Genomic DNA, 27,248 nt, shown 5'->3' on the forward strand with positions numbered 1-27,248 from the left:
AAACACTGCATGCCTTCTTAACAGCCCTGTCAACCTGGGTGGCAACTTTCAATGATCTGTCTACATGGACACCGAGATCTCTCTGCTCATCTACACTACCAAGAATCTTACCATTAGCCCAGTACTTTACATTCCGGTTACTCCTACCAAAGTGCATCACCTCACACTTGTCCGCACTAAACTCCATCTGCCACCTCTCAGCCCAGCTCTGCAGCTTATCTATGTCTTTCTACAACCTACAGCATCCTTCGTCAGTATCCACAACTCCACCGACCTTAGTGTCATCTGCAAATTTACTAACCCATCCTTCTACGCCCTCATCCAGGTCATTTATAAAAATGACAAACAGCAGTGGACCCAACACCGACCCTTGCGGTACACCACTAGTAACTGCTCTCCAGGATGAACATTTCCCATCAACTACCACCCTCTTTCTTCTTTCAGCAAGCCAATTTCCGATCCAAACTCCTCTATCTCCCACAATCCCATTCCTCTGCATTTTGTACAATATCCTACTGTGGGCAACCTTATCGAACGCCTTGCTGAAATCCATATACACCACATCAACCGGTTTACTCTCATCAACCTGTTTGGTCACCTTCTCAAAGAACTCCATAAGGTTTATGAGGCACGACCTTCCCTTCACAAAACCGTGGTGACTATCCTTATTCAATTTATTTTTTTCTAGTTGATTAGAAACCCTATCCCTTATAACCTTTTCCAGCACTTTACCAACAACTGAGGTAAGGCTCACTAGTCTATAATTACCAGGGTTGTCTCTATTCCCCTTCTTGAACAGGGGAACCACATTTGCTATCCTCCAGTCGTCTGGCACTATTCCTCTAGACAATGACGAGTTAAAGATCAATGCCAAAGGCTCGGCAATCTCCTCCCTGGCTTCCCAGAGGATCCTAGGATAAATACCATCCGGCCCAGGGGACTTATCTATCTTCACCCTCTGTAGGATTTCGAATACCTCTTCCTTGTGAACCTCAATCCCACCTAGTCTTGTAGCCTGTATCTCAGTATTCTTCTCGACAACATTGTCGTTTTCTAGAGTGAATACTGCCGAAAAATATACATACATTCAGATTGACAATTCGTCAGGCCCGGACCAGTTTTATCCTCGTCTACTTTGGGAAACGAGAAATGCAATTGCTTCGCCACTGGCGAAGATCTTTGCATCCTCGCTCTCCACTAGAGTCATACGTGAGGACTGGAGAGAGGCAAATGTAATTCCTCTCTTCAAGAAAGGAAATAGGGAAATCCCCGGCAATTACAGACCAGTAAGTCTCACGTCTGTCGTCTGCAAGGTGTTAGAAAGGATTCTGAGGGATAGGATTTATGACCATCTGGAAGAGCATGGCTTGATTAAATGCAGTCAACACGGCTTTGTGAGGGGAAGGTCATGCCTCACAAGCCTTATCGAGTTCTTTCAGGATGTGACTAGAAAGGTTGATGAGGGTTGAGCTGTGGATGTGGTGTATGTGGACTTCAGCAAGGCATTTGATAAGGTTCCCCATGGTAGGCTCATTCAGAAGGTCAGGAGGAATGGGATACAGGGGAACTTAGCTGTCTGGATACAGAATTGGCTGGCCAACAGAAGACAGCGAGTGGTAGTAGAAGGAAAATATTCTGCCTGGAAATCAGTGGTGAATGCTGCTCCACAGGGCTCTGTCCTTGGGCCTCTACTGTTTGTAGTTTTTATTAATGGCTTGGATGAGGGGAATGAAGGATGGGTCAAAAGTTTGCAGACGACATGAAGGTTCGAGGTGTTGTTGACAGTATAGAGGGCTGTTGTAGGCTGCAGCAGGACACTGACAGGATGCAGAGATGGGCTGAGAGGTGGCAGATGGAGTTCAACCTAGATAAATGCGACGTGATGCATTTTGGAAGGAGGAATTTGAAAGCTGAGTACAGGATTAAGGATAGGATTCTTGGCAGTGTGGAGGATCTTGGTGTGCAGATACATAGATCCCTTAAAATGGCCACCCAAGTGGACAGGGTTGTTAAGAATGCATATGGTGTTTTGGCTTTCATTAACGGGGGATTGAGTTTAAGAGTCGTGAGATCTTGTTGCAGCTCTATAAAACTTTGGTTAGACCGCACTTGGAATATTGCGTCCAGTTCTGGTTGCCCTATTATAGGAAAGATGTGGATGCTTTGGACAGGGTTCAGAGGAGGTTTACCCAGGATGCTGCATGGACTGGACGGCTTATCTTATGAAGAGAGGTTGACTGAGCTCGGACTCTTTTCATTGGAGAAAAGGAGGAGGAGAGGGGACCTAATTGAGGTGTAAAAGATAATGAGAGGGATAGATAGAGTTGATAGCCAGAGACTATTTCCAAGGGCAGAAAAGGCTAACAAGAGGGGTCATAGTTTTAAGCTGGTTGGAGCAAAGTACAGAGGGGATGTCAGAGGCGGGTTCTTTACACAGAGAGTTGTGAGAGCATGGAATGCGTTGCCAGCAGCAGTTGTGGAAGCAAGGTCATTGGGGTCATTTAAGAGACTGCTGGACATGCATATGGTCACAGAAATTTGAGGGTGCATACATGAGGATCAATGGTCGGCACAACATCGTGGGCTGAAAGGCTTGTTCTGTGCTGTACTGTTCTATGTTCTATGTTTAATTACAGGTACGAACAGATTCTTCTTCCCAGCGTTTATCAGACTTTTGAACCAATATTATCAATGTTAATATTGATCTCTCTCTCTCTCTCTCTCTCTCTCTCTCTCTCTGGACCTTCTCTATGGCTATAACACTATGTTCTTCACTCTGTTCGATGTTGTGGCCATTTCGGAGACATGGATAGAGCAGGGTCAGGAATGGATGTTGCAGGTTCCAGGGTTTAGATCATTCAGTAAGATCAGGGAATGTGGTAAAAGAGGTGTGGCTTTGTTAGTCAAAAACAGTATAACGGTGGCTGAAAGAACCTTTGACGAGGACTCGTCTACTGAGGTGGTATGAGCTGAGGTCAGAAGCAGGAGAGGAGAGGTAACACTGCTGGGAGTTTATTACAGGCCTCCGTAAAGTTCCAGTGAGGTGGAGGAGAGGACTGGCAAAACAATTCTGGGCAGGAGTGAAAGGAACAGGGTGGTCATTAAGGGAGACTTTAACTTCCCCAACATTGACTGGAAATACAATAACTCTAGTACGTCGGAAGGATCAGTTTTTGTCATATGTATGCAGGACAGTTTCCTGACATAGTATGTCGAAGGGCCAACAAGATGGGAGGCCACACTGGATCTGGAAATTGGTAATGAACCAGGCCAGGTGTTTGATCTAGTGGTAGGTGAGCACTTGGGAGACAGTGACCATAATTCAGTTATGTTTAGTTTAGCGATGGAAAGGGATAGGAACATGCCACAGGGCAAGAGTTATAGATGGGGGAAGGGCAATTATAATGCGATTAGGCAAGATAAAGGAGGCATAGAATGGGTTATCAAAATGCAGGGGATGGGGACAATCGAAATGTGGAGCTGGTTTAAGGAAAAGGTATTGCGTGTCCTTTATAGGTACATCCCTGTCAGGCAGGGAGGAAGTGATAAGGTAAGGGAACCGTGGTTTACTGAAGAAATTACATCTCCTGTAAAGCAGAAGAGGGAGGCTTATGTGATGATGAGATGAGGTGGTTCAGATGAGGTGATGGAGAGTTACAGATTAGCCTAAAAGGATTTAAAGAGAGAGTTAAGAAGAGCAAGGAGGGGACATGAGCAGACATTAGCAGGTAAAATAAAGGAGAACCCTAAAGCTTTCTATAGATATGTGAGGAATAAGAGGATGACTAGGGTAGGAATAGGGCCAGTCAAAGACAGAAGTGGGAAGTTGTGTGTGGACCCTGTGGAGATCGGAGAAGTGCTAAATGAATATTTCTCATCTGTTTTCACTCAGAAACAGGAGAATATTGTAGAGGAGAAGACTGAGTTACGGGCTACTAGAATTGAAAGGATTGAGGTTAGTAAGGAGGAGGTGTTATCAATTCAGGAAGGTGTGAACGTAGAAAAATCCCCTGGGCCGGATGGGATTTTTCCAAGGATTCTCTGGGAAGCTAGGGAGGAGGTGGCGGAGCTTTGGCCTTGATCTTTGAGTCCTCATTGTCTACAGATTAAGTACCAGAGGACTGGAGGATTGCAAATGTTGTGCCCTTGTTCAAGAAGGGCAGTAAACATGACCCAGGTAATTATAAACCTGTGAGCCTTACGTCTGTTGGAGGAAAAGTTGTGGAAAGGATTAGAAGAGATAGGATTTATAATCATCCAGCAAGCAACAATTTGATTGGAGATGGACAGCATAGATTCATCAAGGGCAGGTCGAGTCTCACAAACGTCATTGAGTTTTTTGAGGAGGTGACCAAGCATGTGGATGAGGGGAAGGCAATTGACGTGGTGCACATGGACTTCAGTAAAGCCTTTGATAAGGTTCCACATGGTAGGCTATTGGAGAAAATACAGAGGCACGGGATTGAGGGAGATTTAGCAGTTTGGATTAGACACTGGTTTTCATTAAGAAGGCAACGAGTGGTGTTGATGGAAAATATTCAGCCTGGAGTCCGGTTACTAGTGGTGTGTCTCAAGGATCTGTTTTGGGACCACTGCTGTTTGTCATTTTTATAAATTGCTTGGATGCAGGCATACGTGGATAGGTCTGTAAGTTTGCAGATGACACTAAAGTCGGTGGAGTGGTGGGCAGTGTGGAAGAATATTGCAGGTTGCAGGGAGACTCGGATAAACTGCAGAATTGGGCTGAAAGGTGGCAAATGGAGTTCAATGCGGATAAATGTGAGGTGATTCACTTTGGGAAGAATAATAGGAAGGCAGAATGGTCAATGGTCAGATTCTGGGGAGTGTGGATGTGCAGAGGGATCTTGGTGTCCATGTACTTCAATCCCTGAAAGTAACCACCCAGGTTGATAGTGTTATTAAGAAGGCTTATGGTGTGTTAGGTTTTATTGGTAAGGGGATTGAGTTCCGGAGCCGGGATGTCATGCTGCAACTGTACAAAATGCTAGTGCGGCCTCACTTGGAATACTGCGTGCAGTTCTGGTCACCCCATTACACAAAGGATGTGGAAGCATTGGAAAAGGTGCAGAGATTTACCAGGATGTTGCCTGGCCTGGAGCGCAGGCCCAATGAGGAAAGGCTGAGGGACTTGGGTCGTTCTCATTGGAGAGATGAAGGCTAAGAGGGGACTTAATAGAGACATACAGATGATTCATTTTCGGGAGAAGAGCAAGAGCCAGACAGAGAGAGCACCAGGAGGCTGCCGGGAAGGTAAGGTTTTTTTTTTCCCCACTTTAAATGCTTACCTCGAGCGGGAGCGGTCTTCATTTATTTGGGCAGCGGCTAAACCCGAGACACGACACGTGTTGTGCCTCCCACCCGCCCTCCTCCTCTAACCAAAAAAAAAGGACTTGGTGGTGTGTAGATAAGGTAAGGCTGTTTCTATTTCACGTTTCTTTATATATATCGTGTGATTGCCAAAAACTTTTTGGTTCCTTTTTCATTTATCTAAGTTAAGTTTAATAATGTCAGGAGATCTCACACCCGTGTTGTGCTCCTCTTGCTCAATGTGGGTTCTCAGGGACAGGGCTGATGTCCCAGACTCCTTCACGTGCAGGAAGTGTGTCTAGCTGCAGCTCTTGTTAGACCGCAGGAGGGCTCTGGAGCTGCGGATGGACTCACTTTGGAGCATACGCGATGCTGAGGGGGTCGTGGATAGCACGTTTAGCAATTTGGTCACACCGCAGATTAGGATTGCTGAGGGAGATAGCGAATGGGTGACCAAAAGGCAGAGGAAGAGCAGGAAGGCAGTGCAGGTGTCCCCTGCGGTCATCTCCCTCCAAAACAGGTATTTCGTTTTAGATACTGTTGGGGGAGATGGCTCAGAACCTACTAAATTCATCCCACCTCCTTGACCTGTCTGTCTTCCCTGGACTGACCTGACCCCTCCCTACATCCCCACCTATACTCTCCTCTCCACCTGTCTTCTTTTCTCTCCATCGTTGGTCCGCCTCACCCTCTCTCCCTGTTTGTGACAGAACCCTCTCCCCATCCCCCTCTCTGATGAACGGGCTCGGCCCGAAACGTCAGCTTTTGCGCTCCTGAGATGCTGCTTGGCCTGCTGTGTTCATCCAGCTTCACACTTTGAAATCTTGAAGGCAGCAGTAGCCAGGTTCATGGCACAGTGGCTGGCTCTGCTGTACAGATGGGCGGGAAAAAGAGTGGAAAGGCGATAGTCATTGGGGATTCAATTGTAAGGGGAGTACATAGGCAGTTCTGCGGTCGAAAACGGGACTCCCGAATGGTGTGTTGTCTCCCAGATGCATGGTCAGGGATGTCTCCGATTGGCTGCAGAACATTCTGAAGGGGGAGGGTGAACAGCCAGCTGTCATGGTGCATATAGGCATGAACGATATAGGCAGAAAACGGGATGAGGTCCTACAAGCAGAATTTAGCGAGTTGGGAGCCAAGTTAAAAAGTAGGCACTCAAAGGTAGTAATCTCAGGATTTCTACCAGTGCCACATGCTAGTCAGTGCAGAAATGAAAGAACAGCCAGGATGAATGAGTGATAACGGGAACTGCAGATGCTGGAGAATCCACGATAACAAAGTGTGGAGCTGGATGAACACAGCAGGCCCAGCAGCATCTCAGGAGCACAAAAGCTGACGTTTCGGGCCTAGACCCAGGATGAATGAGTGGCTTGAGAGATGGTGTAGGAGGGAGGGTTTCTGATTTTTGGGACATTGGAACCGGTTCTGGGAAAGGTGGGACTATTACAAATTGGGCGGTCTACACCTGAGCCGGACTGGAACCAATGTCCTTTGGGGTGCTTTTGCTAATGCCGTGGGGGAGGGTTTAAACTAATGTGGCAGGGGGATGGGAACCAAATATTGGACAGAAAAGAGGTAGTAATGAAAGCCTGTGGGGAACTAGATAATGGAGTCAGTGTGACTAAAGGGAATAGTAGTCAGGGAGCAGATGATGAACACAAAGGGACAGGTGGTCTGAGGTGCAGTTGTTTTAATGCGAGAAGTGTAGTAGATAAGGCAGATGTATGGCTTAGAAAGGGTGGACGCTGGAAGTTGTTTCCGTTAGGGGGAGAGACTAGCACCTCTGAGCACAGCCTTAGAATTAGAGGGGGTAAATTTAAAATGGAAATGAGGAGACATTTCTTCAGCCAGAGAGTGGTGGGCCTGTGGGATTCATTACCACAGAGCGCAGTGGAAGCCAGGACGTTAAATGTCTTCAAGGCGGAAATGGATAAATTCTTGATCTCACAAGGAATTAAGGGCTATGGGGGGAGTGCAGGGAAGTGGAGTTGAAATGCCCATCAGCCATGATTAAATAGGGGAGTGGACTCGATGGGCCGAATGGCCTTACTACCACTCCTATGTCTGATGGTCTTATGAGCTTAGGGCTTGGATCGGTACATGGAAGTATGATGTTATTGCTATTACTGAGACTTGGTGAAGGGAAGGGCATGATTGGCAACTAGTTGTCCCAGGATATCGATGCTTCAGGCGGGATAGAGAGGTAAGTAAAAGGGGTGGAGGAGTTGCAATACTGGTCAAAGACGACATCACAGCTGTACTGAACGAGGACCACATAGAGGGCCCGGGCAGTGAGGCAATATGGGTAGAACTCAGAAATAGGAAGGGTGCAGTAACAATGTTGGGGCTGTACTACAGGCCTCCCAACAGCGAGCGTGACATAGAGGAACAAATATGTAAACAGATAAGGGAAAGGTGCAGGAGAAACAGGGTGGTGGTGATGGGAGATTTTAATTTTCCCAACACTGACTGCAATTCACTCAGTGTTAGGGGTCAAGACGGAGCAGAATTTGTAAGGTGTGTCCAGGAGGGTTTTCTAGAGCAGTATGTATGTAGTCCAACTCAGGAAGGGGCCACACTGGACCTGGTGTTGGGGAATGAGCCCAGCCAGGTGGTTGATATTACAGTAGGGGACTACTTTGGAAATAGCGACCGCAATTCCTTAAGTTTTACAATACTCATGGACAAGGACAGGAGTGGTCCGAAAGGAAGAGTACTAAACTGGGGGTAGGCCGACAATACCAAGATTCGGCAGGTTCTGAGGAATGTAGATTGGGAGAAACTGTTTGAAGGTAAATCCACATTTGATATGCGGGAGGCTTTTAAGGAGAGGTTGATGCGCGTGGAGGAGAGACATATCCCTGTGAAAATGACGAATAGAAATGGCAAGATTAAGGAACCATGGATGACAGGTGAAATTGTGAGACTAGCCAAGAGGAAAAAGGAAGCATACATGAGGTCTAGGCGACTGAAGACAGACGAAGCTTTGCAAGAATATTGGGAATGTAGAGTGAATCTGAAATTAGGAATTAACAGGGCTCAGAAAGGACATGAGATATTGCTGGCAAACATGGTTAAGGAAAATCCCAAAGCCTTTTATTCATATATAAAGAGCAAGAGGGTAACTAGAGAAAGGATTAGCCCACTTAAGGACAAAGAAGGAAAGTTATGCGCTGAGTCAGAGAAAATGGGTGACATTCTTAATGCGTACTTTGCATCGGTATTCACCAAGGAGAGGGACATGACAGATGTTGAGGTTAGGGATAGATGTTTGCTTACTCTAGGTCAAGTTGACATAAGGAAGGAGGAAGTGTTGGGTATCCTCAAAGATATTAAGGTGGACAAGTCCCCAGGTCCGGATGGGATCTATCCCAGGTTATTGAGGGACGTAAGAGAGGAAATAGCCGGGGCCTTAACAAATATCTTTGCAGCATCCTTAGACACGGGCAAGGTCCCGGAGGACTGGAGATCTGCTAATGTTGTCCCCTTATTTAAGAAGGGCAGCAAGGATAATCCAGGTAATTATTGACCGGTGAGCCTGACGTCAGTGGCTGGGAAGCTACTGGAGAAGATACTGAGGGATAGGATCTATTTCCATTTGGAAGAAAATGGGCTTATCAGTGATAGGCAACATGATTTTGTGCAGGGAAGGTCATGTCTTACCAACTTAATAGAATTCTTTGAGGACGTGACAAAGTTGATTGATGAGGGAAAGGCTGTAGATGTCATATACATGGACTTCAGTAAGGCATTTGATAAGGTTACCCATGGCAGGCTGATGGAGAAAGTGAAGTCACATGGGGTCCAGGGTGTGCTGGCCAGATGGATAAAAAAACTGGCTAGGCAACAGGAGACAGAGAGTAGTCGTAGAAGGGAGTTTCTCAAATTGGAGATCTGTGACCAGTGGTGTTCCATAGGGATCTGCACTGGGACCAATGTTGTTTGTGAAATGCGTAAATGATTTCGAGGAAGGTGTAGGTGGTCTGCTCAGCAAGTTTGCAGATGACACTAAGATTGGTGGAGTAGCAGATAGTGAAGGGGACTGTCAGATATTACAGCAGAATATAGATAAGCTGGAGAGTTGAGCAGATAAATGGCAGATGGAGTTCAATCCAGGCAAACGCGAGGTGATGCATTTTGGAAGATCAAATTCAAGGGCGAACTATACAATAAATGGAAAAGTCCTGGGGAAAATTGATGAGCAGAGAGATCTGGGTTTTCGGGTCCATTGTTCCCTGAAAGTGACAACGCAGGTCAATAGGGTGGTCAAGAAGACATGTGGCATGCTTTCCTTCATTGGACCGGGTATTGAGTACATGAGTTGGCAGGCCATGTTGCAGTTGTATAGGACTTTGGTTCGGCCACATTTGGAGTACTGTGTACAGTACTGGTCGCCATATTTCCAAAAACGATGTGCATGTTTTGCAGAGGGTGCAGAGGAGGTTCACCAGGATGTTGCCTGGTATGGAGGGTGCTAGCTATGAAGAGAGGTTGAGTAGATTAGGATTATTTTCATTAGAAAGACGGAGACTGAGGGGGGACCTGATTGAGGTCTACAAAATCATGAGGGGTATAGACAGGATGGATAGCAAAAAGCTTTTTTGTAGAGTGGGGGACTCAATTACTAGGGGTCATGAGTTCAAAGTGAGAGGAGGAAAGTTTAAGGAAGATCTGCGTGGAAAGTTCTTTACACAGAGGGTGGTGGGTGCCTGGAACACGTTGCCAGCGGAGGTGGTAGACAGAGACACGTTTGCCTCTTTTAAGATGTATTTGGACAGGTACATGGATGGGCAGGGAGCAAATGGACACAGACCCTTAGAAAATAGATGACAGGTTAGACAGAGGATCTTGATCGGCGCTGTCTTGGAGGGCCGAATGGCCTGTTCCTGTGCTGTAATTTTCTTTGTTCTTTGATTAGATAGCGTGGACAATGAGAGTCTTTTTCCGAGGATGATGACATCAGCTTGTGTGAGGGGGCATAGCTACAAATTGAGGCAGATGTCAGAGGCAGGTTCTCTACTCAGAGAGTGGTAAGGGCGTGGAACGCCCCGCCTGCCAATGTGGTTAACTCAGCCACATTAGGGGCATTTAAACAGTTCTTGGATAAGCATATGGATGATGATGGGATAGTGTAGGGGGATGGGCTTAGATTAGTTGCCAGGTCGGCGCAACATCGAGGGCCGAAGGGCCTGTTCCGTGCTGTACTGTTCTGCGTTCTATGTTCTGCTACCCTAATGCACTTTATGTGGTACGATCTGCCTATACAGCATGCAAAACAACACTTTTCACTGTCGATCGGTACATGTCACAACAATAAATCACCCATTCAAACTCTAAATGACATCTGACCCAGCAGCATCTCAGGAACACAAAAGCTGACGTTTTTGGCCTAGACCCTTCATCATCTGCATCTGATGAAGGGTCTCGGCCCGAAACGTCAGCTTTTGTGCTCCTGAGATGCTGCAGGGCCTGCTGTGTTCATCCAGCCTCACATTTTATTATCTTGGATTCTCCAGCATCTGCAGTTCCCATTATCACTCTAAATGACATCTAACCTGTTGAAGCCCTTCACCTTTGTTGGTTTTAGTGAGAACTATTTACCCTGAGTTAAATCATCACTGCTTTAAATATCTCTCACAGTGGTCTGAACTCTTTGCTGCGAGCATATTTTTGTAATCAATGACAGAAAGTCTGAAGAACAGTGATAGAATGGTGCTGATGGATGGAAGTAGATTCCTAGTCACTGACAGTTGAAAACTAGACGTCAAAGGGAAACAATTCATTGGAAGAGCTTTATAACCAGAGATTGCATCACAGAAAGAATAGCGAAGCCATGGATTAATTTCCGGAGTCAGTGTTAAAGACACAAATTCCATCAAGATCAACTTCTGACAGGAAATGAGGAGTTAGAAGGAAAAGATGAACTTGCTGAGTAAATGAGTCTTACACAAGCTGATTGAGTTGAAGGGTGTGCCTGAAGGTTGTAATTTCAATGGGACTCCTTTCTTTCTGTCAATGAATTAGTTACAGGGCTCATTACTCACCCTTTGAGAGTGCTGGAGATGATCAGTTAGGGTTAACTCGGGGGATGGAGTTCTGATTCCACAGATACTCGGCACTGGCAAGAGATCTTCAGCTCTGTATAACAAATGACGACCATTTGTAACCCCCTCAACAGGCTCAATGACATAGGTTCGATTACTGAACATAATCAGAGCACTGCAGAAAAGACAAGTTGAGAGACAGACAGAAAACATTGCTTGCAGCCTTTACCCTGCCGAATAACCACATCTTAGCACAAATATATGGTGAGTCACCCCTTACCCTACTGAATAAACATATCCCAGAACAGTTACAAAGTCCGTGGCCCTCACACTACTGAATAAATCCTTCCCAGTGGGTACATAGTCAATGTCCCTAACCCTGCTGAATAAACACATTCCAGTGCAGTTACAGTGAGTGACCCTCATCCTGCTGAATTAACACATCCCAATGCAGTTACACAATCAGTGACCCTTATCCTGTTGAATAAACACATCCCAGTGGAGACGCACAAGAGGTGATCCTGCAAAAGTAACACCACACAGATTGAAATTTTATTACTTAAATCTGTGTTTCACCAGTTCGTGTAAAACCCTGAGAAGGAATTGTCTGATTCCTTACCTGAGTCCCGAGCAGGTGCTTGCAGAGACCTGGGATCCAGGGAATCTTCTCACAGATCCAACATAATAACAGTGATACTGTAAGAAGACACATCCTGACATTGACAACATCACAAGGGATCACACTGACCAGATTTTGGCTCTGAGTTAAATGGTCCATTCCAACAGGTACAGCAAAGGCTCAGAGTATGGAACATGGGGCCGGAATGTCATTGACTATAAGTCAATTATAAAAGATGAAATTACGAATCATTTGTACAGCAGTAAGAGGACAGGTCAGAGTCAGCATGGATTGACGAAGGGGAAATCGTGCTTGACTAATCTTCTGGAATTTTTTGAGGACGTAACTATGAAGATGGACAAGGGAGAACCAGTGGATGTAGTGTACCTGGACTTTCAGAAAGCCTTTGATAAAGTCCCCCATAGGAGTTTAGTGAGCAAAATTGGGGCACATGGTATTGGGGGCAAAATACTGAGTTGGACTGAAAATTGGCTGGCTGACAGGAAGCAAAGAGTAGTGATAAACGGGTCCCTTTCGGAATGGCAGGCAGTGACCAGTGGGGTACCACAAGGTTCAGTGCTGGGACCGCAGCTGTTTACAATATACATTAATGATATAGACGAAGGCATTAAAAGTAATATTAGCAAATTTGCTGATGACACAAAGCTGGGTGGCAGTGTGAAACGTGAGGAGGATGTTCTGAGAATACAGGGTGACTTGGACAGACTAGGTGAGTGGATGGATGCATGGCAGATGCAGTTTAACGTGAATAAATGTGTGGTTATCCACTTTGGTGGCAAGAACAGGAAGGCAGATTAGTACCTAAATGGAGTCAAGTTAGGTAAAGGGGCAGTTCAACGAGATCTGGGTGTTCTTGTACATCAGTCAATGAAAGCAAGCATGCAGGTACAGCAGGCAGTGAAGTAATGAATGGTGGTGCTGGCTCGAAGGGCCGAATGGCCTACTCCTGAACCTATTGTCTATTGTCTATTCCGCTCTTATTCCGCTTGGGAACCCTGCAGCCCAATGGTATCAATGTGGATTTCACAAGCTTCAAAATCTCCCCTTCCACCACTGCATCCCAAAACCAGCCCAGTTCTTCCCCTCCCCCCACTGCATCACAAAATCAGCCCAGCTCATCTCCTCCCACCACTGCATCCCAAAACCAGCCCAGCCTGTCTCCGCTTCCCTAACCTGTTCTTCCTCTCACCCATCCCTTCCTCCCACCTCAAGCCGCACCTCCATTTCCTACCTACCACCTCATCCTACCTCCTTGACCTGTCAGTCTTCCCTGGACTGACCTATTCCCTCCCTACCTCCTCACCTATCCTCTCCTCTCTACCTATCTTCCTTTCTCTCCATCTTCGGTCCGCCTCCCCCTCTCCCTATTTATTCCAGTTCCCTCTCCCCATCCCCCTCTCTGATGAAGGGTCCAAGCCCGAAACGTCAACTTTTGTGCTCCTGAGATGTTGCTTGGCCTGCCGTGTTCATTCAGCTCCACACTTTGTTATCTAAGCTAAAGTTTCAAATCTAGATGACTTTCCATCAGAGCAAAAGTGAGGTGTGGACAGGGCAGCATTTATGCTATAGTTGGAGTGGAGGTGTGGGGTTAATGAATGTAGGGTGCTAGGTGTCGATAATTCAGATTCAGTAATTGGAATGTGAGAATGGCAGAACAAGCGTCTGACTAACTTCCGGACTAGAAAGAACACATAGTCTTATTGGAGTAGGGGGAGAAGAGAGAGGACACGGTGACAGAGAATGCAACAAGTAAAACTAAAAGAAAGGGAAGACATGGGAGATGGTTCAGAATTTGAAGGTGTTGAGCTTAATATTAAGGCCAGAAGGTTTTAAACTGCCTGGTCAGAAGATGAGATGTTAGAACATGATGCCAAATTAAACTAATCCCTTTTCCCTGCCCTTGGTCTATATATTTACATTTGTTGCATATTCATGTGCTTATTTAAAAGTCTTTTAAACACCCCTAATGTGTCTACTTCCACCACTAACCTTGGCAGTGCGTTGCACGCTTCTACCACTCTCTGTGTAAAAAATACTTGTCCCTCACATCTCCTTTGAACTTTCCCCCTCTCACCTTAAATACATGCCCTCTAGTTTTAGACATTTCAACTCAGGGAAAAAGATTCTGGTCATCAACACTATCTGTGAACCTCACAATCTTATTGACTTCAATCAAGTCTCCCCCATCCTCTGCCGCTCAAGAGAAAACAATCCAAGTTTTTCTAGCCTCTCCTTATAGCTCATACCCTCTAATCCAGGCAGCATCCTGGTAAACTTCTGCTCTCTCTCCAAAGCTTCCACATCCTTCCTGTAATGTGGCAGCCAGAGCTGAAAGCAATATTCTAAATGTGGCCTAAACAAAATCTTACAAAGTTGCAACATGCATCCTGATTCTTGTACTTAATTCCCTGAAACATAAAGGAAAGCATGCCATATGCCTTTTTTACCACCCTATCTACTTGCGTGGCCACTTTCAAGGTGCTATGGACTTGAACCCCAAGATCCCTCAGTACATCAATGCTGTTCAGGGTCCTGCCATTAACTGTATACTTTTCCTTAATATTTGATCGCCCAAAGTGCAGCACCTCTTACTTGCCTAGATTTATCTCCATCTGCCATTTCTACTCCTAGATCTGCAACTGATCTATATCCTGTGACAACTTTAGAACATAGAACATAGAACAGTACAGCACAGAACAGGCCCTTCAGCTCACAATGTTGTGCCGACCATTGATCCTCATGTATGCACCCTCAAATTTCTGTGACCATATGCATGTCCAGCAGTCTCTTAAATGACCCCAATGACCTTGCTTCCACAACTGCTGCTGGCAACGCATTCCATGCTCTCATAACTCTCTGTGTAAAGAACCTGCCTCTGACATCCCCTCTATACTTTCCTCCAACCAGCTTAAAACTATGACCCCTCGTGCTAGACATTTCTGCCCTGGGAAATAGTCTCTGGCTATCAACTCTATCTATGCCTCTCATTATCCTGTGTACCTCAATTAGGTCCCCTCTCCTCCTCCTTTTCTCCAATGAAAAGAGACCGAGCTCAGTCAACCTCTCTTCATAAGATAAGCCCTCCAGTCCAGGCAGCATCCTGGAACTTTCTACATTATCCACAATTCCACCAATCTTTGTATCACCTGCAAACTTACTAATCCATCCATCTACATTTTCATCCATGTCATGTATACATATCACAAACAACAGAGATACCAGTACAGATCCCTGCGGAACACCACTAGCCACGGGCCTCCAGCCTGAAAAATACCCTTCCACCCTTACCCTCTGCCTTCTATGGGAGAGCCAACTCTGAATCCATGCAGCCAAGTCACCATGGATCCGATGCATCTTAATCTTCTGGATGAGCCAACCATGACGGACCTTGTCAAAAGCCTTACAAAAACCCATTAAACAGCTTCTACTGCTATACCCTCATCGATCACCTTCGTCACCTCCTTGAAAATTTCAATCAAGTTAGTAAGATATGACCTGCCCTGCACAAAGCCATGCTGATTGTCTCCAACTAGGCCATGCCTTTCCAAATGCACGTAAATCTTGTCTCTAAGAATTCTCATCAATAACTTCCCAACCACCGACGTGAGAGTCACTGCTCTGCAGTTTCCTGGATTATCTCTACTTTCCTTCTTGAACAGAGGAACAACATTAGCCACTCGTCAGTCCTCTGGGACCTCTCCTGTGCCTAGAGAGGTTGCAAAGATCTTGGTCAAGATATTGCTCCTCCAGCGTGCGCTATGGTTTGCAGGAGCATTGCAGCACACTGGGAACAGACAAGTGGGCACACAAACAAGGCGCTGTGTTAAAATGACTGGCTACAGGAAGGTCAGGGTCATGCTTACACACAGGCTGGAGGTGTTCAACAAAACAGTCACGCAGTCAATGTTCGGTTTCTCCAATGTAGAGCAGGCTGTATCGGGTGCAGAGAATACGTTGAACAAGAATGGAAGGGTACAGATGAAATGGTGTTTCAACTATAAAGACTGTTTAGGCCCTTGGATAGTGAGCAGGGAGGAGATGAAGGAACAGGCATTGCATCATCTGTAGTTGCATGGCAAGGTTGCCTTGGGAAGAGGGGTTGGTGTTAGTGGTCGGAGGGAATAATCTCTGTGAAATACAGACGGGGGAGTGATGCAAGATATGTTTGGTGGTGATGTTCTGCTAGAATTGTCTGAAATGGTGGAGAATCATCCTTTGAATGTGGAGGCTGGTGGGATGAAAAGTGAGAACAAGGGGAACCTGATCACAATGGTGTGAGTGATGTGAAGGGGCGAGGATGGAAGTACAGGTGATAGGTCGAATGTGGTTGAGGACCCTGTCAAGCAAAAGTGGGTGGGAAACCAAGGTCACGTAAGAAGGAAGCCATTTCAGCAGCACTGTTTTTTACGTCTGAAAATTCCCAAATTCAGCCCTGTCTCTGCCTGAAGATATTACTCACCATTTCAGTGTCTGTCTCTGTCACCAGAGTCCCATTGGAATCATAGTGCAACACCTGGAATCCTCTAGGCAAGAGAAATCTGTGGGAAAAAAATAACAGAATGAAAATGAACAGCAGAGGCACTTCGCAGTGCTCTGTCCATGGAAGATACACACTATCTGACCCTGTCAACGAGATACCAGAAGAGATCCAACACAGCAATGTATGGACAGGACTACATGTAATTCGCATATGAAAAGCAGGCTATTAAGAGACACAATTGTAATGCTGTCCGAGTATAATAATGGATCCTTCAATCAATTCCAGGACTTGTTCAGCTCTATATATCTACCTTAAGCTATTTGACTAGGCGAGCCATCACAGATGCTGACAGACGACCAGATTCCAACTCGTTCACTTCCCAACCAAAGCCTTTAAGCAAGCTAGGCCCAGCTCACTCTGACTAGCTGACCACATTTTTATCTTCATGAGTAACTGAAGTGATAGTAATGAGTCAGCCAGGTGGACCAAACAGAATATGAGCTCCCTGATTAGGGCTGTCCACCTGATACAATCAGAGAGTCCAGGCTGACTGATGTGAACAGGAGTTTCAGGGGTTCTGCTCACTCTAGGAGCTGGCACTGAGGAAGGTGGACCAGAGTTAAAATGTCATGTTGGTGAGGCCTCTTCTGGAATACTCAGTCCAGTGCTATTTGCCCACCTACGTGAAGGATATTATCCAGCTGGAGAGGGTTCAGAAGAAAATTAACGGTATTTGTTGGACATAGAAGGTTTGTGTTATAAAGAAAGGCTGGACAGGTTGGGACCTTTCTCACTGAAGTGTAGGAGTTTGAGAGGTGACCTAATAGAAATTTATAGAACAATGAGGGGAATAAGAGAAAGTTAGTAGCAGTTCTCTTTTTCCCTAGATATGGCTTCAAACATAGGGGGACACATTTTTAAGATGAGAGGAGAAAGATTTAAACATGGGGAGCAATTTTTTTACACAAGGGGTGGTCCAACTGTGGAATGGATTTCCTGAGGAAGTGGTGGAAGTGGGTACAATTACAATGTTAAAAAGACATTTGGAGAAGCACTTGAATAGGAAAGGTTTGGAGGGATATGGGCTAAGAGCAAGCAGCAGGGATGAGTTTAGTTTGGGATTATGTTCAGCATGGACTGGTTGGACAGAAGGGTCTGTTTCTAGGTGACCTGGTAATGGGATACCAGCCTTTGTGGAGTTATTTCAGTGGCGATGAGAGAAAAAAGTATGCCCCTGGACAGATTTGTTCATAAAAGTCATCTTTGAATTGGGGTGTGTATTTGTGGCATTATGCCATTATTTGGGAAGTTGAACTTGTTCAATCTTGCTTTCGAAGCATGAGCCCAATATGTGGGAAGAATGTGTTATTTTTCCAGGCAAATGACATTGAAACATATGAGAAACGAGTAGTTCTCCTGACAGCTTGTGGACCTGAAGCTTGTCTAGTTATTAGGAGCTTAACATTTCCTGAGGCACCAGATACTAAAACCTTTCAAGGAATATTGCAACCCCAAGTCTCCTCTAATTCAAAGACATTATCGGTTTTACACAACCATTTGAGACAATGGCCTTGTGGCATTATCACTGGACTGCTAATCCAGAGCCCAGATAATGTTCTGGGGACGCGGGTTTGAATCTCACCACGGCAGACGGTGGAATTTGAATTCAATAAATAAGTGGAATTAAGAACCTGATGTTGACCATGAATCCATTGTTGATTGTCAGGAAAAACGCACCTGGTTCACTAATCCCTTTGTGGGAAGGAAACCGCCATCCTTACCTAGAGATAATAGGATTTGCAAATGCTGGAGAATCTGAGATAACAAGGTGTGGTGCTAGATGAACACAGCAGGCCAAGCAGCATCATAGGAGCAGGGTGAAGGGTTTTCTGATGAAGGGTCTAGGCCTAAAATGTCAGCTGTTGTGCTCCTAAGATGCTGCTTGGCGTGCTCTGTTCATCCAACTCCACACTTTGTTATCTCGGATTCTCCAGCATCTGCAGTTCCCATTATCGCTGTCACAGCAATGCGGTTGACACTGAACTGCCCTCTGGGCAATTAGGGGTGAACAATAAATACTGCCTGGTCAGCAACGTCCTCATCCAATTAATGAATAAAGGGGGAAAAAATAGGGAAATCCATATCAGGATTTCTGACAAGGTTAACCTGACTGACATTGGTTTAACCTTTAATGAGATACTGAGAGACTGTTTGGTATATGGAATTAATGATGCAACCATACAAAAACTGAAGCCCAAGTGGACTTCAAATAGACTCTACAACTGGCTTTGTCATTAGAAAATGCGGCAAGTGGAGCATATGAGTTACAGGATATGCCAATGGAAATGGACATCCTTGTCAGTCTGACCGAGCTTGGAGAACACCACTTGAGTGAAGGCAATTGCATAGCCTCACTCAGGTCGCATCTGGAACTGAGGGACTCTAGGTCAATCCACAACAAAGTCAAGCCTTGTAAAAATGGTTAACATTTTCTTCAGGATCTGGGCCAGCAGACAACTGTATTTGCTGCCGAAATGCGGAATCAAGACAGCAAAAGAGTCCCACTAGACGTAAATTGAGTAAGAGAACTCATATCCAGGAGAGTGCACACATTGGGAAGTCTACCCACAGGTGGTTTGGAACGTTAAATTGCTTAGCAACATCCAAATCAGAACCAATCACAAAAAACATCTGGTTAAACAGTCACCTGGTTCTAATGGAAGTCCTTACCAATACAGCTATTACAATGATTGCACCGCCAGTGTTTAACAAAATTTGTTCTGCACTCCAAACTTTAAATTTGCATAAGACAGTTGGCGAGACTGATAATGTAGATCAGGGAACCTTTACAGATTAAAGGTACAGCTTTGGTTGGTTTCATATGAATGGTAAAAGGCCTGGGTCCAATCCTAATGGATGAAATTGGTGGAGTAAGATTCACCTTGATTGGCTCAATATTTTTCAATTAGAAAATGGCTGACTGAGTGAAGTCCTAATTAAATACCTAGAGGTTTTTCAGGAAGGTCTAGGGACTATCGAAGGAACCAAGAAAACCTTCTATGTTGACCTGGAGATAATTCTATGATTCTGTAAGGCCTGCCGAGTGCCATTTATCTTGCAGGCAAAAGTAGAAGCAGAAATCAGGAGGCTGGAGAGTGAAGGAATCATCAAACCAAAACAGTTTGCTGAATGGGCAACACCTGTGCTATTGACTTTGAAGGCTAACGGGTCATTCAACTTTGTGGGGATTTCAAGCAAATGGTAAGCTATTACTTGCAGCTGGATAAATACCAATTCCCTCGCCTAGAAGATTTATACACAAAGCTGGAAGGGGTGTGGGCTGTCCTTCATGAAGCTGGACATGAGCCATGTGTTCCTGCAATTGTGGTTAGATGAGACTTCCCAAAAGTATACTACATTTACTACGCTGAAGGGTTTGTACCAATATACAAGACTGTCATTTGGGGTATTGTCAGTCTGTGTAATTTTCCAGTAGGGGATGGAGAACATTTCACTTGGGCTACCTGAAGCCATTAGTTATTTTTTCTTTATTCATTCGTGGGATGAGGGTATCACTGGAGAGGCTGTATTTATTGCCAATCACTAATTGCCCAGAGGGCAGTTCAGAATCAAACACATTGCTGTGAGTCTGAGATAATGGGAACTGCAGATGCTGGAGAATCCAAGATAATAAAATGTGAAGCTGGATGAACACAGCAGGCGAAGCAGCATCTCCGGAGCACAAAAGCTGACGTTTCGGCCTAGCCCCTTCATCTGATGAAGGGGCTAGGCCGAAACGCCAGCTTTTGTTCTCCTGAGCTGCTGCTTGGCCTGCTGTGTTCATCCAGCTTCACACTTTATTAGCTGTGAGTCTGAAACCACATATAGGCCAGACCAGGTAAGGATGGCAGTTTCCTTCCCTAAAGGACATTAGTGAACCAGATTGGTTTTTCCTAACAATTGGCAATGGATTCACAGTCATCATTAAACCCTTAATTCCAGATATTTATTGAATTCAAATTCCACCATCTGCAATGGCAGGATCCAAACTAGGATCCCAGTATCTAGGACTGAAACGTCAGCCTTCCTGCTCCTTTGATGCTGCTTGGCCTGCTGTGTTCATTTAGCTCTACACCTTGTTATCCCCAGAACACTCCCTGGGTCTCTGGATTAACAGTCCAGTAATAATATCACTAGGCCATTACCTTTATCTGGATGACAAGTTAATAATAGAGATGATCAATAAACAGCATTTCGAGAACTGAGACATAGTGCTTAGACTTTTCTACACGGTGGCCCATGTGCCTTAGTATTGGGAAAAAATGTATATACCAGCCACCCCAAGTGGCCTACTTGGGCTACAGAGGAGACAAGGCACATCTTCCGTACACATAGCCTTACATCTGCTATTCAAAAATTGCCAGCCTTGGATATGGTCACATAGCCAAGAAACAGCCTTTAGGGGAGTGAACAAGCCTTCTGAGATGTAGCACAACATGATAAGTACATCTGCAGGAAGTGCACCCAACTCTTGCAACTCCAAGACCACGTTAGGGAACTGGAGCGGGAGGTGGATGAATTTCGGATCATTCGGGAGGCAGAGTCAGTGATAGACAAGAGTTACAGGGAAGTATTTACTTCTAAGCATGAAGAAAGCTGGGTAACAGTGAGAAGCAGGGATCCCCTATGGTCATTCCCCTGAGAAACAAGTATACCGTTTTAGATACTGTTGGGGGGGGGGGGAACTGACCAGGGGCATGCACTGGGGTGCACGTCTCTGGCACAGAGTCTGACCCTCTTGCACAGAAGGGAAGGCGGGACTGGAAGACAGTGTCAGTCATTGAGGACTCAATAGTCAGAGGGACTGGTGGAAGGTTTGTTGAGGACGAAAGAGACTCACGGTTGGTGTGTTGCCTCCCAGGTGCCAGGGTATGTGAAGTCTCAGATCCTGTCTTTGGGGTCCTGAAGGGAGAGACTGACCGGCCTCAAGTTGTGGTCCACGTAGGCACGAACGACATAGGTAGAAAGAGGGATAGGGATGTCAGGCAGGATTTCAGTGAGCTAGGGTGGAAGCGGAGAGCTAGAACAAACAGAGTGATTATCTCTGATAACAAAGTGTGAAGCTGGATAACCACAGCAGGCCAAGCAGCATCTTAGGGGCACAATGGCTGACATTTCGGGCCTAGACCCTTCAGAGCTCTCTGATGAAGGAGCAGGGCCCGAAACGTCAGCTTTTGCGCTCCGAAGATGCTGCTTGGCCTGCTGTGTTCATCCAGCTTCACACCTTGTTATCTTGGATTCTCCAGCATCTGCAGTTCCCATTATTTCTGATCAGAGTGATTATCTCTGGTTTGTTACCCGTGCCATGTGATAGCGAAGCAAAGAACAGGGAGCGATTTCAGCTGCACATGTAGCTGCAGGGATGGTGCAGGAAGGAGGGCTTCAGGTACATGGACAATTGGGGCTCATTCTGGGGAAGGTGAGCTGCATAGATAAGCTGCAGAGCTGGGCTGAGAGGTGGCAATTGGAGTTTAATGCAGACAAGTGTGAGATGATGCACTTTGGCAGGAGTAGCCGGAAGGCAAAGTACAGGGCTAATGCTAAGATTCTTGGTAGTGTAGATGAGCAGAGAGATCTCGGTGTCCATGTACACAGATCCTTGAAAGTTGCCACCCAGGTTGGCAGGGCTGTTAAGAAGGCATACAGTGTTTTAGCTTTTATTAATAGAGGGATCGAGTTCCGGAACCAAGAGGTTATGGAGAAGCTGTACAAAACTCTGGTGCGGCCACACTTGGAGTATTGCGTACAGTTCTGGTCACCACATTATAAGAAGGATGTGGAAGCTTTGGAAAGGGTGCAGAGGATATTTACTAGGATGTTGCCTGGTATGGAGGGAAGGTCTTACGAGGAAAGGCTGAGGGACTTGAGGCTGTTTTCATTAGAGAGAAGAAGGTTGAGGGATGACTTCATTGAGACATATAAAATAATCAGAGGGTTAGATAGGGTGGATAGGGAGAGCCTTTTTCCTAGGATGGTGATGGCGAGCACGAGGGGGAATAGCTTTAAATTTAGGGGTGAAAGATGTAGGACAGATGTCAGAAGTAGTTTCTTTACTCAGAGAGTAGTAAGGGAATGGAACGCTTTGCCTGCAACGGTAGTAGATTCGCCAACTTTAGGTACATTTAAGTCGTCATTGGGTAAGCACATGGATGTACATGGAATAGTGGAGGTTAGATGGGCTTGAGGTCAGTATGACAGGTTGGCACAACATCGAGGGCCGAAGGACCTGTAATGTTCTATGTTCTAAGGTGGGACCTCTACAAACAGGACGGTCTCCACTTAAACCAGAGGGGCACTAATATGGATGTGAGTTTGCTCGCTGAGCTGGAAGGTTAGTTTTCAACGTTTCATCACCATTCTAGGTAACATCATCAGTAAGCCTCCGACGAAGTGCTGGTGTTATGTCCCGCTTTCTATTATTAAATATAAACCGGGACATAACACCAGCGCTTCACTGGAGGCTCACTGATGATATTACCTAGAATGGTGACGAAACGTTTGAAAACTAAGCTTCCAGCTCAGCGAGCAAACTCACATCCAGAACCTCAACCTGAGTTACAAATCTTCTCAAAACCCGCGGGCACTAATATCCTGGGTGGGAAATTTGCTAGTGCTATTCAGGTGGATTTAAACTAGCTCAGAAGGGGGATGGGAAACTGAGGTGCAGTTTCAGTACACAGGAGGATGAGAGCAGGGAGGAAATGGACAGGTACTCACTGAGACAGGAGTGTACCGGCAGACGGTAAGCCGGATTGAAGTGCGTCTACTTCAACGCCAGGGGTTTCCGGAATAAGGTAGGTGAGCTTGCAGCATGGATAGGTACCTGGGACTTCGATGTCTTGGCCATTTCAGAGGCATGGATAGAGCAGGGTCTGGAATGGATATTGCAGGTTCCAGGGTTTAGATCTTTCATTAAGATCAGGGAACTTGGTAAAAGAGGGGGAGATGTGGCTTTGTTAGTCAAGGACAGTATAACGGTGGCTGAAAGAACTTTTGATGAGGACTCGTCTACTGAGGTGGTATGGGGCTGAGGTCAGAAACAGGAGAGGAGAGGTACACTGCTGGGAGTTTTCTTATAGGCCTCCACAGAGTTCTATGGATGTGGAGGAGAGGATCGGCAAAACGATTCTGGACAGGAGTGAAAGGAACAGGGTGGTCATTATGGGAGACTTTAACTTCCCTCACGTTGACTGGAAATACTATAACTCTAGTACGTCGGATGGATCAGTTTTCGTCCAACGTGTGCAGGATGGTTTCCTGACACAGTACGTCGAAGGGCCAACAAGATGGGAGGCCACACTGGATCTGGTACTCGGTAATGAACCAGGCCAGGTGTTTGATTTAGTGATAAGTGAGCATTTGGGAGACAGTGACCATAATTCAGATGCGTTTAGTTTAGCGATGGAAAGGGATAGGAACATGCCACAGGGCGACAGTTATAGATGGGGAAAGGGCAATTACAATGCGATTAGGCAAGACAAAGGAGGCATAGAATGGGTTAGAAAAATACAGGGGATGGGGACAATTGAAATGTGGAGCTGGTTTAAGGAAAAGGTATTGCTTGTCCTTGATAGGTATGTCCCTGTCAGGCAGGGAGGAAGTGATAAGGTAAGGGAACTGTGGTTTAATAAAGAAATTGTATCTCTTGTAAAGCAGAAGAGGGACGCTTATGTGATTCAGATGAGGTGATGGAGAGTTACAGATTAGCAGGGAAGGATTGAAAGAGAGAGTGAAGAAGAGCGAGGAGGGGACATGAGCAGACATTAGCAGGTAAAATAAAGGAGAACCCTAAAGCTTTCTATAAATATGTGAGGAATAAGAGGATGACTAGGGTAGGAATAGGGCCAGTCAAAGACAGAAGTGGGAAGTTGTGTGTGGACCCTGTGGAGATCGGAGAGGTGCTAAATGAATATTTCTCATCTGTTTTCACTCAGAAACAGTAGAATATTGTAAATGAGAAGACTGAGTTACAGGCTATCAGAATTGAAAGGATTGAGGTTCGTAAGGAGGAGGTGTTATCAATTCTAGAAGGTGTGAAGGTAGATAAATCCCCTGGGCCGGATGGGATTTTTCCGAGGATTCTCTGGGTAGCTAGGGAGGAGGTGGCGGAACCTTTGGCCTTGATCTTTGAGTCCTCATTGTCTACAGGTTTAGTACCAGAGGACTGGAGGATTGCAAATGTTGTGACCTTGTTCAAGAAGGGCAGTAAAGATGACCCAGGTAATTATCAAACTGTGAACGTTATGTCTGTTGTAGGAAAAGTTTTGCAAAGGATGATAAGAGATAGCATGGATTCGTCAAGGGCAAGTCATGTCTCACAAACCTCATTGAGTTTTTTAAGAAGGTGACCAAGCATGTGGATGAGGGTAGGGTAGTTGATATGGTGTACATGGACTTCAGTAAAGCCATTGATAAGGTTCCACATGGTAAGCTATTGGAGAAAATACAGAGGCACGGGATTGAGGGAGATTTAGCAGTTTGGATTAGAAACTGGCTTTCTGTAAGAAGGCAACGAGTGGTGGTTGATGGAAAATATTCAGCCTGGAGTCAGGTCACTTGTGGTGTGCCTCAAGGATCTGTTTTGGGACCACTGCTGTTTGTCATTTTTATAAATGGCTTGGACGCAGGCATAGGTGGATGGGTTAGTAAGTTTGCAGATGACACTAAAGTCGGTGGAGTGGTGGACAGTGTGGAAGAATGTTGCAGGTTGCAGGGAGACTTAGATAAACTGCAGAATTGGGCTGAAAGGTGGCAAATGGAGTTCAATCAGATAAATGTGAGGTGATTCACTTTGGGAAGAACAATAGGAAGGCAGTATACTGGGTCAATGGAAAGATTCTTGGTAGTGTGGCTATGCAGAGGGATCTTGGTGTCCATGTACATAGATCCCTGAAAATTGCCACCCAGGTTGATAGTGCTGTTAAAAAGGCTTACGGTGTGTTCGGTTTTGTTGGTCGAGGGATTGAGTTCCGGAGCCGTGATGTCATGCTGCAACTGTACAAAACGCTAGTGCAGCCTCATTTGGAATATTGTGTGCAGTTCTGGTCACCCCATTACAGGAAGGATGTGGAAGCATTGGAAAAGGTGCAGAGGAGATTTACCAGGATGTTGCCTGGTCTGGAGCGCAGGCCTTATGAAGAAAGGCTGAGGGACTTGGGTCTGTTCTCAGCCACATTCGGGGCATTTAAACAGTCCTTGGATAAGCATATGGATGATGAGGGGATAGTGTAGGAGGAGGGGCTTAGATTAGTTCACAGGTCGGTGCAACATCGAGGGCCGAAGGGGTATTCTGCGCTGTATTGCTCTATGTTCTATCCCAAGCAAGAGGTGGTGCTGACATGCGATTCCTCCCCGTATGGTACTGGGGTGGTGTTGACCCACCCCTGGTCTAGTGGAGGGGAACACCCAATTGCGTATGGCTCCCATACTTTGGCTGATGTCGACGGAAGACATGCCCAGATGAAGATGGCCCCTGCCAGAACTACTCAAAGAATATAAGCCTGTGCTGCTGATAACTTCAGGTTGAATTCAGCGGTGGGCTCTCATTTTAACTGCATACAATAATAAGTTGGAACACTCTTTTGGGGGCCATCAGCTCATGTGGATGCCTGAGCCACTTCCCTCTGGAAAATATACCACTGATGGTATATCCCCTAGAAAAATCCGCTGTGGTATTAAACTTTTTGGATACCCTTCCGGTCACTGCTGAAAATCAGATTTTTGACACACTACGTTTTTGTCCTGGCAAAACTAAAACAGCTAGTGCTGATGTAGGAAACAACAGGGCCATTGTAACCAGGATTGAAACCTTAATGTATCTGGCAAGACCAGATCCCTGACAGTGTTGGCATTTTATTATGAGGTGCAAGTGTGACTGTCCCAAGCAAAGGTTGCTGCCAGACACTGACTGAACTTCACTGGGGTCTTCCAGGGGTTTACAAGAGGTGGCTGGCCAAGATTGGATGCAGACATCCTATTGGTGGAGCAGTGCCCAGATAGCCAACAAAAATCACTGCCAGGAGCTCTCCCACGTTTCTGGGAATGGCCAGGCAAACCTTGGATTCAGTTACATGTCAACTATTTTGGTCCTTTCATGGGCTCAACATTCTTAGTTACTGTGGACACCCATTTAAAGTGGTCGGACGTGCATAGAGTTTATTCGTCAAACACAGGGACAGCGAAAGAAAAGCTGCACGCATCTTTCACAATATGGAAGTTCCCATAAGTATTGGCCACAGCCAACGGGCCATCATTACAGAGAGTAGTAAGGGAATGGAACGCTTTGCCTGCAACAGTTGTTGATTCGCCAACTTTAAGTACATTTAAGTCATCATTGGACAAGCATATGGACGTACATGGAATAGTGTAGGTTAGATGGGCTTCAGATCGGCATGACAGGTCGGCACAACATCGAGGGCCGAAGGGCCTGTGCTGTGCTGTAATGTTCTATGTTCTCTCATTCATCATGAGGGAAATCAAACATTTCCTAAAGTCAAATGGCATTCAGCACCTAAGTACAGCTCCATACCATCCATCCATCCAATGGTCTAGTGGAAAGAGAAATCCAAACGTTCAAGACAGGCAGAAAGAAGCAGCTTGCAGCATTACTCGATACCAGTCATGTGCCACAGGCATCTCAACAATCTACCATCTACGATGAGTCACATGAAGGGACTGAATATTTGAGCAGATT

At 45.7% G+C, this 27,248-nt stretch overlaps 1 protein-coding gene across 7 annotated transcripts in view; it reads right to left on the reverse strand.

Annotated features, from left to right (window-relative positions):
- Positions 1-27,248, reverse strand: part of LOC125467654 (disintegrin and metalloproteinase domain-containing protein 12-like) — a 243,940-nt gene that overhangs the window by 162,526 nt on the left and 54,166 nt on the right. For 6 of the 7 annotated variants that reach the window (XM_059650847.1, XM_059650852.1, XM_059650849.1 and 3 more), the window contains 3 exons: positions 16,475-16,553; positions 11,995-12,071; positions 11,376-11,550 (listed from right to left, as the gene is read on the reverse strand). In XM_059650847.1, the coding sequence (XP_059506830.1) occupies positions 11,376-11,550; positions 11,995-12,071; positions 16,475-16,553 (331 nt within the window). Of the gene's footprint in view, positions 1-11,375; positions 11,551-11,994; positions 12,072-16,474; positions 16,554-21,395; positions 21,487-27,248 lie in introns of those variants that run through there. The other variant, XM_059650858.1, reaches the window with a different exon arrangement.

The sequence above is a fragment of the Stegostoma tigrinum genome, chromosome 1 (genome assembly GCF_030684315.1).
Source record: "Stegostoma tigrinum isolate sSteTig4 chromosome 1, sSteTig4.hap1, whole genome shotgun sequence".
In the NCBI taxonomy this organism is placed as follows: domain Eukaryota; kingdom Metazoa; phylum Chordata; class Chondrichthyes; order Orectolobiformes; family Stegostomatidae; genus Stegostoma; species Stegostoma tigrinum.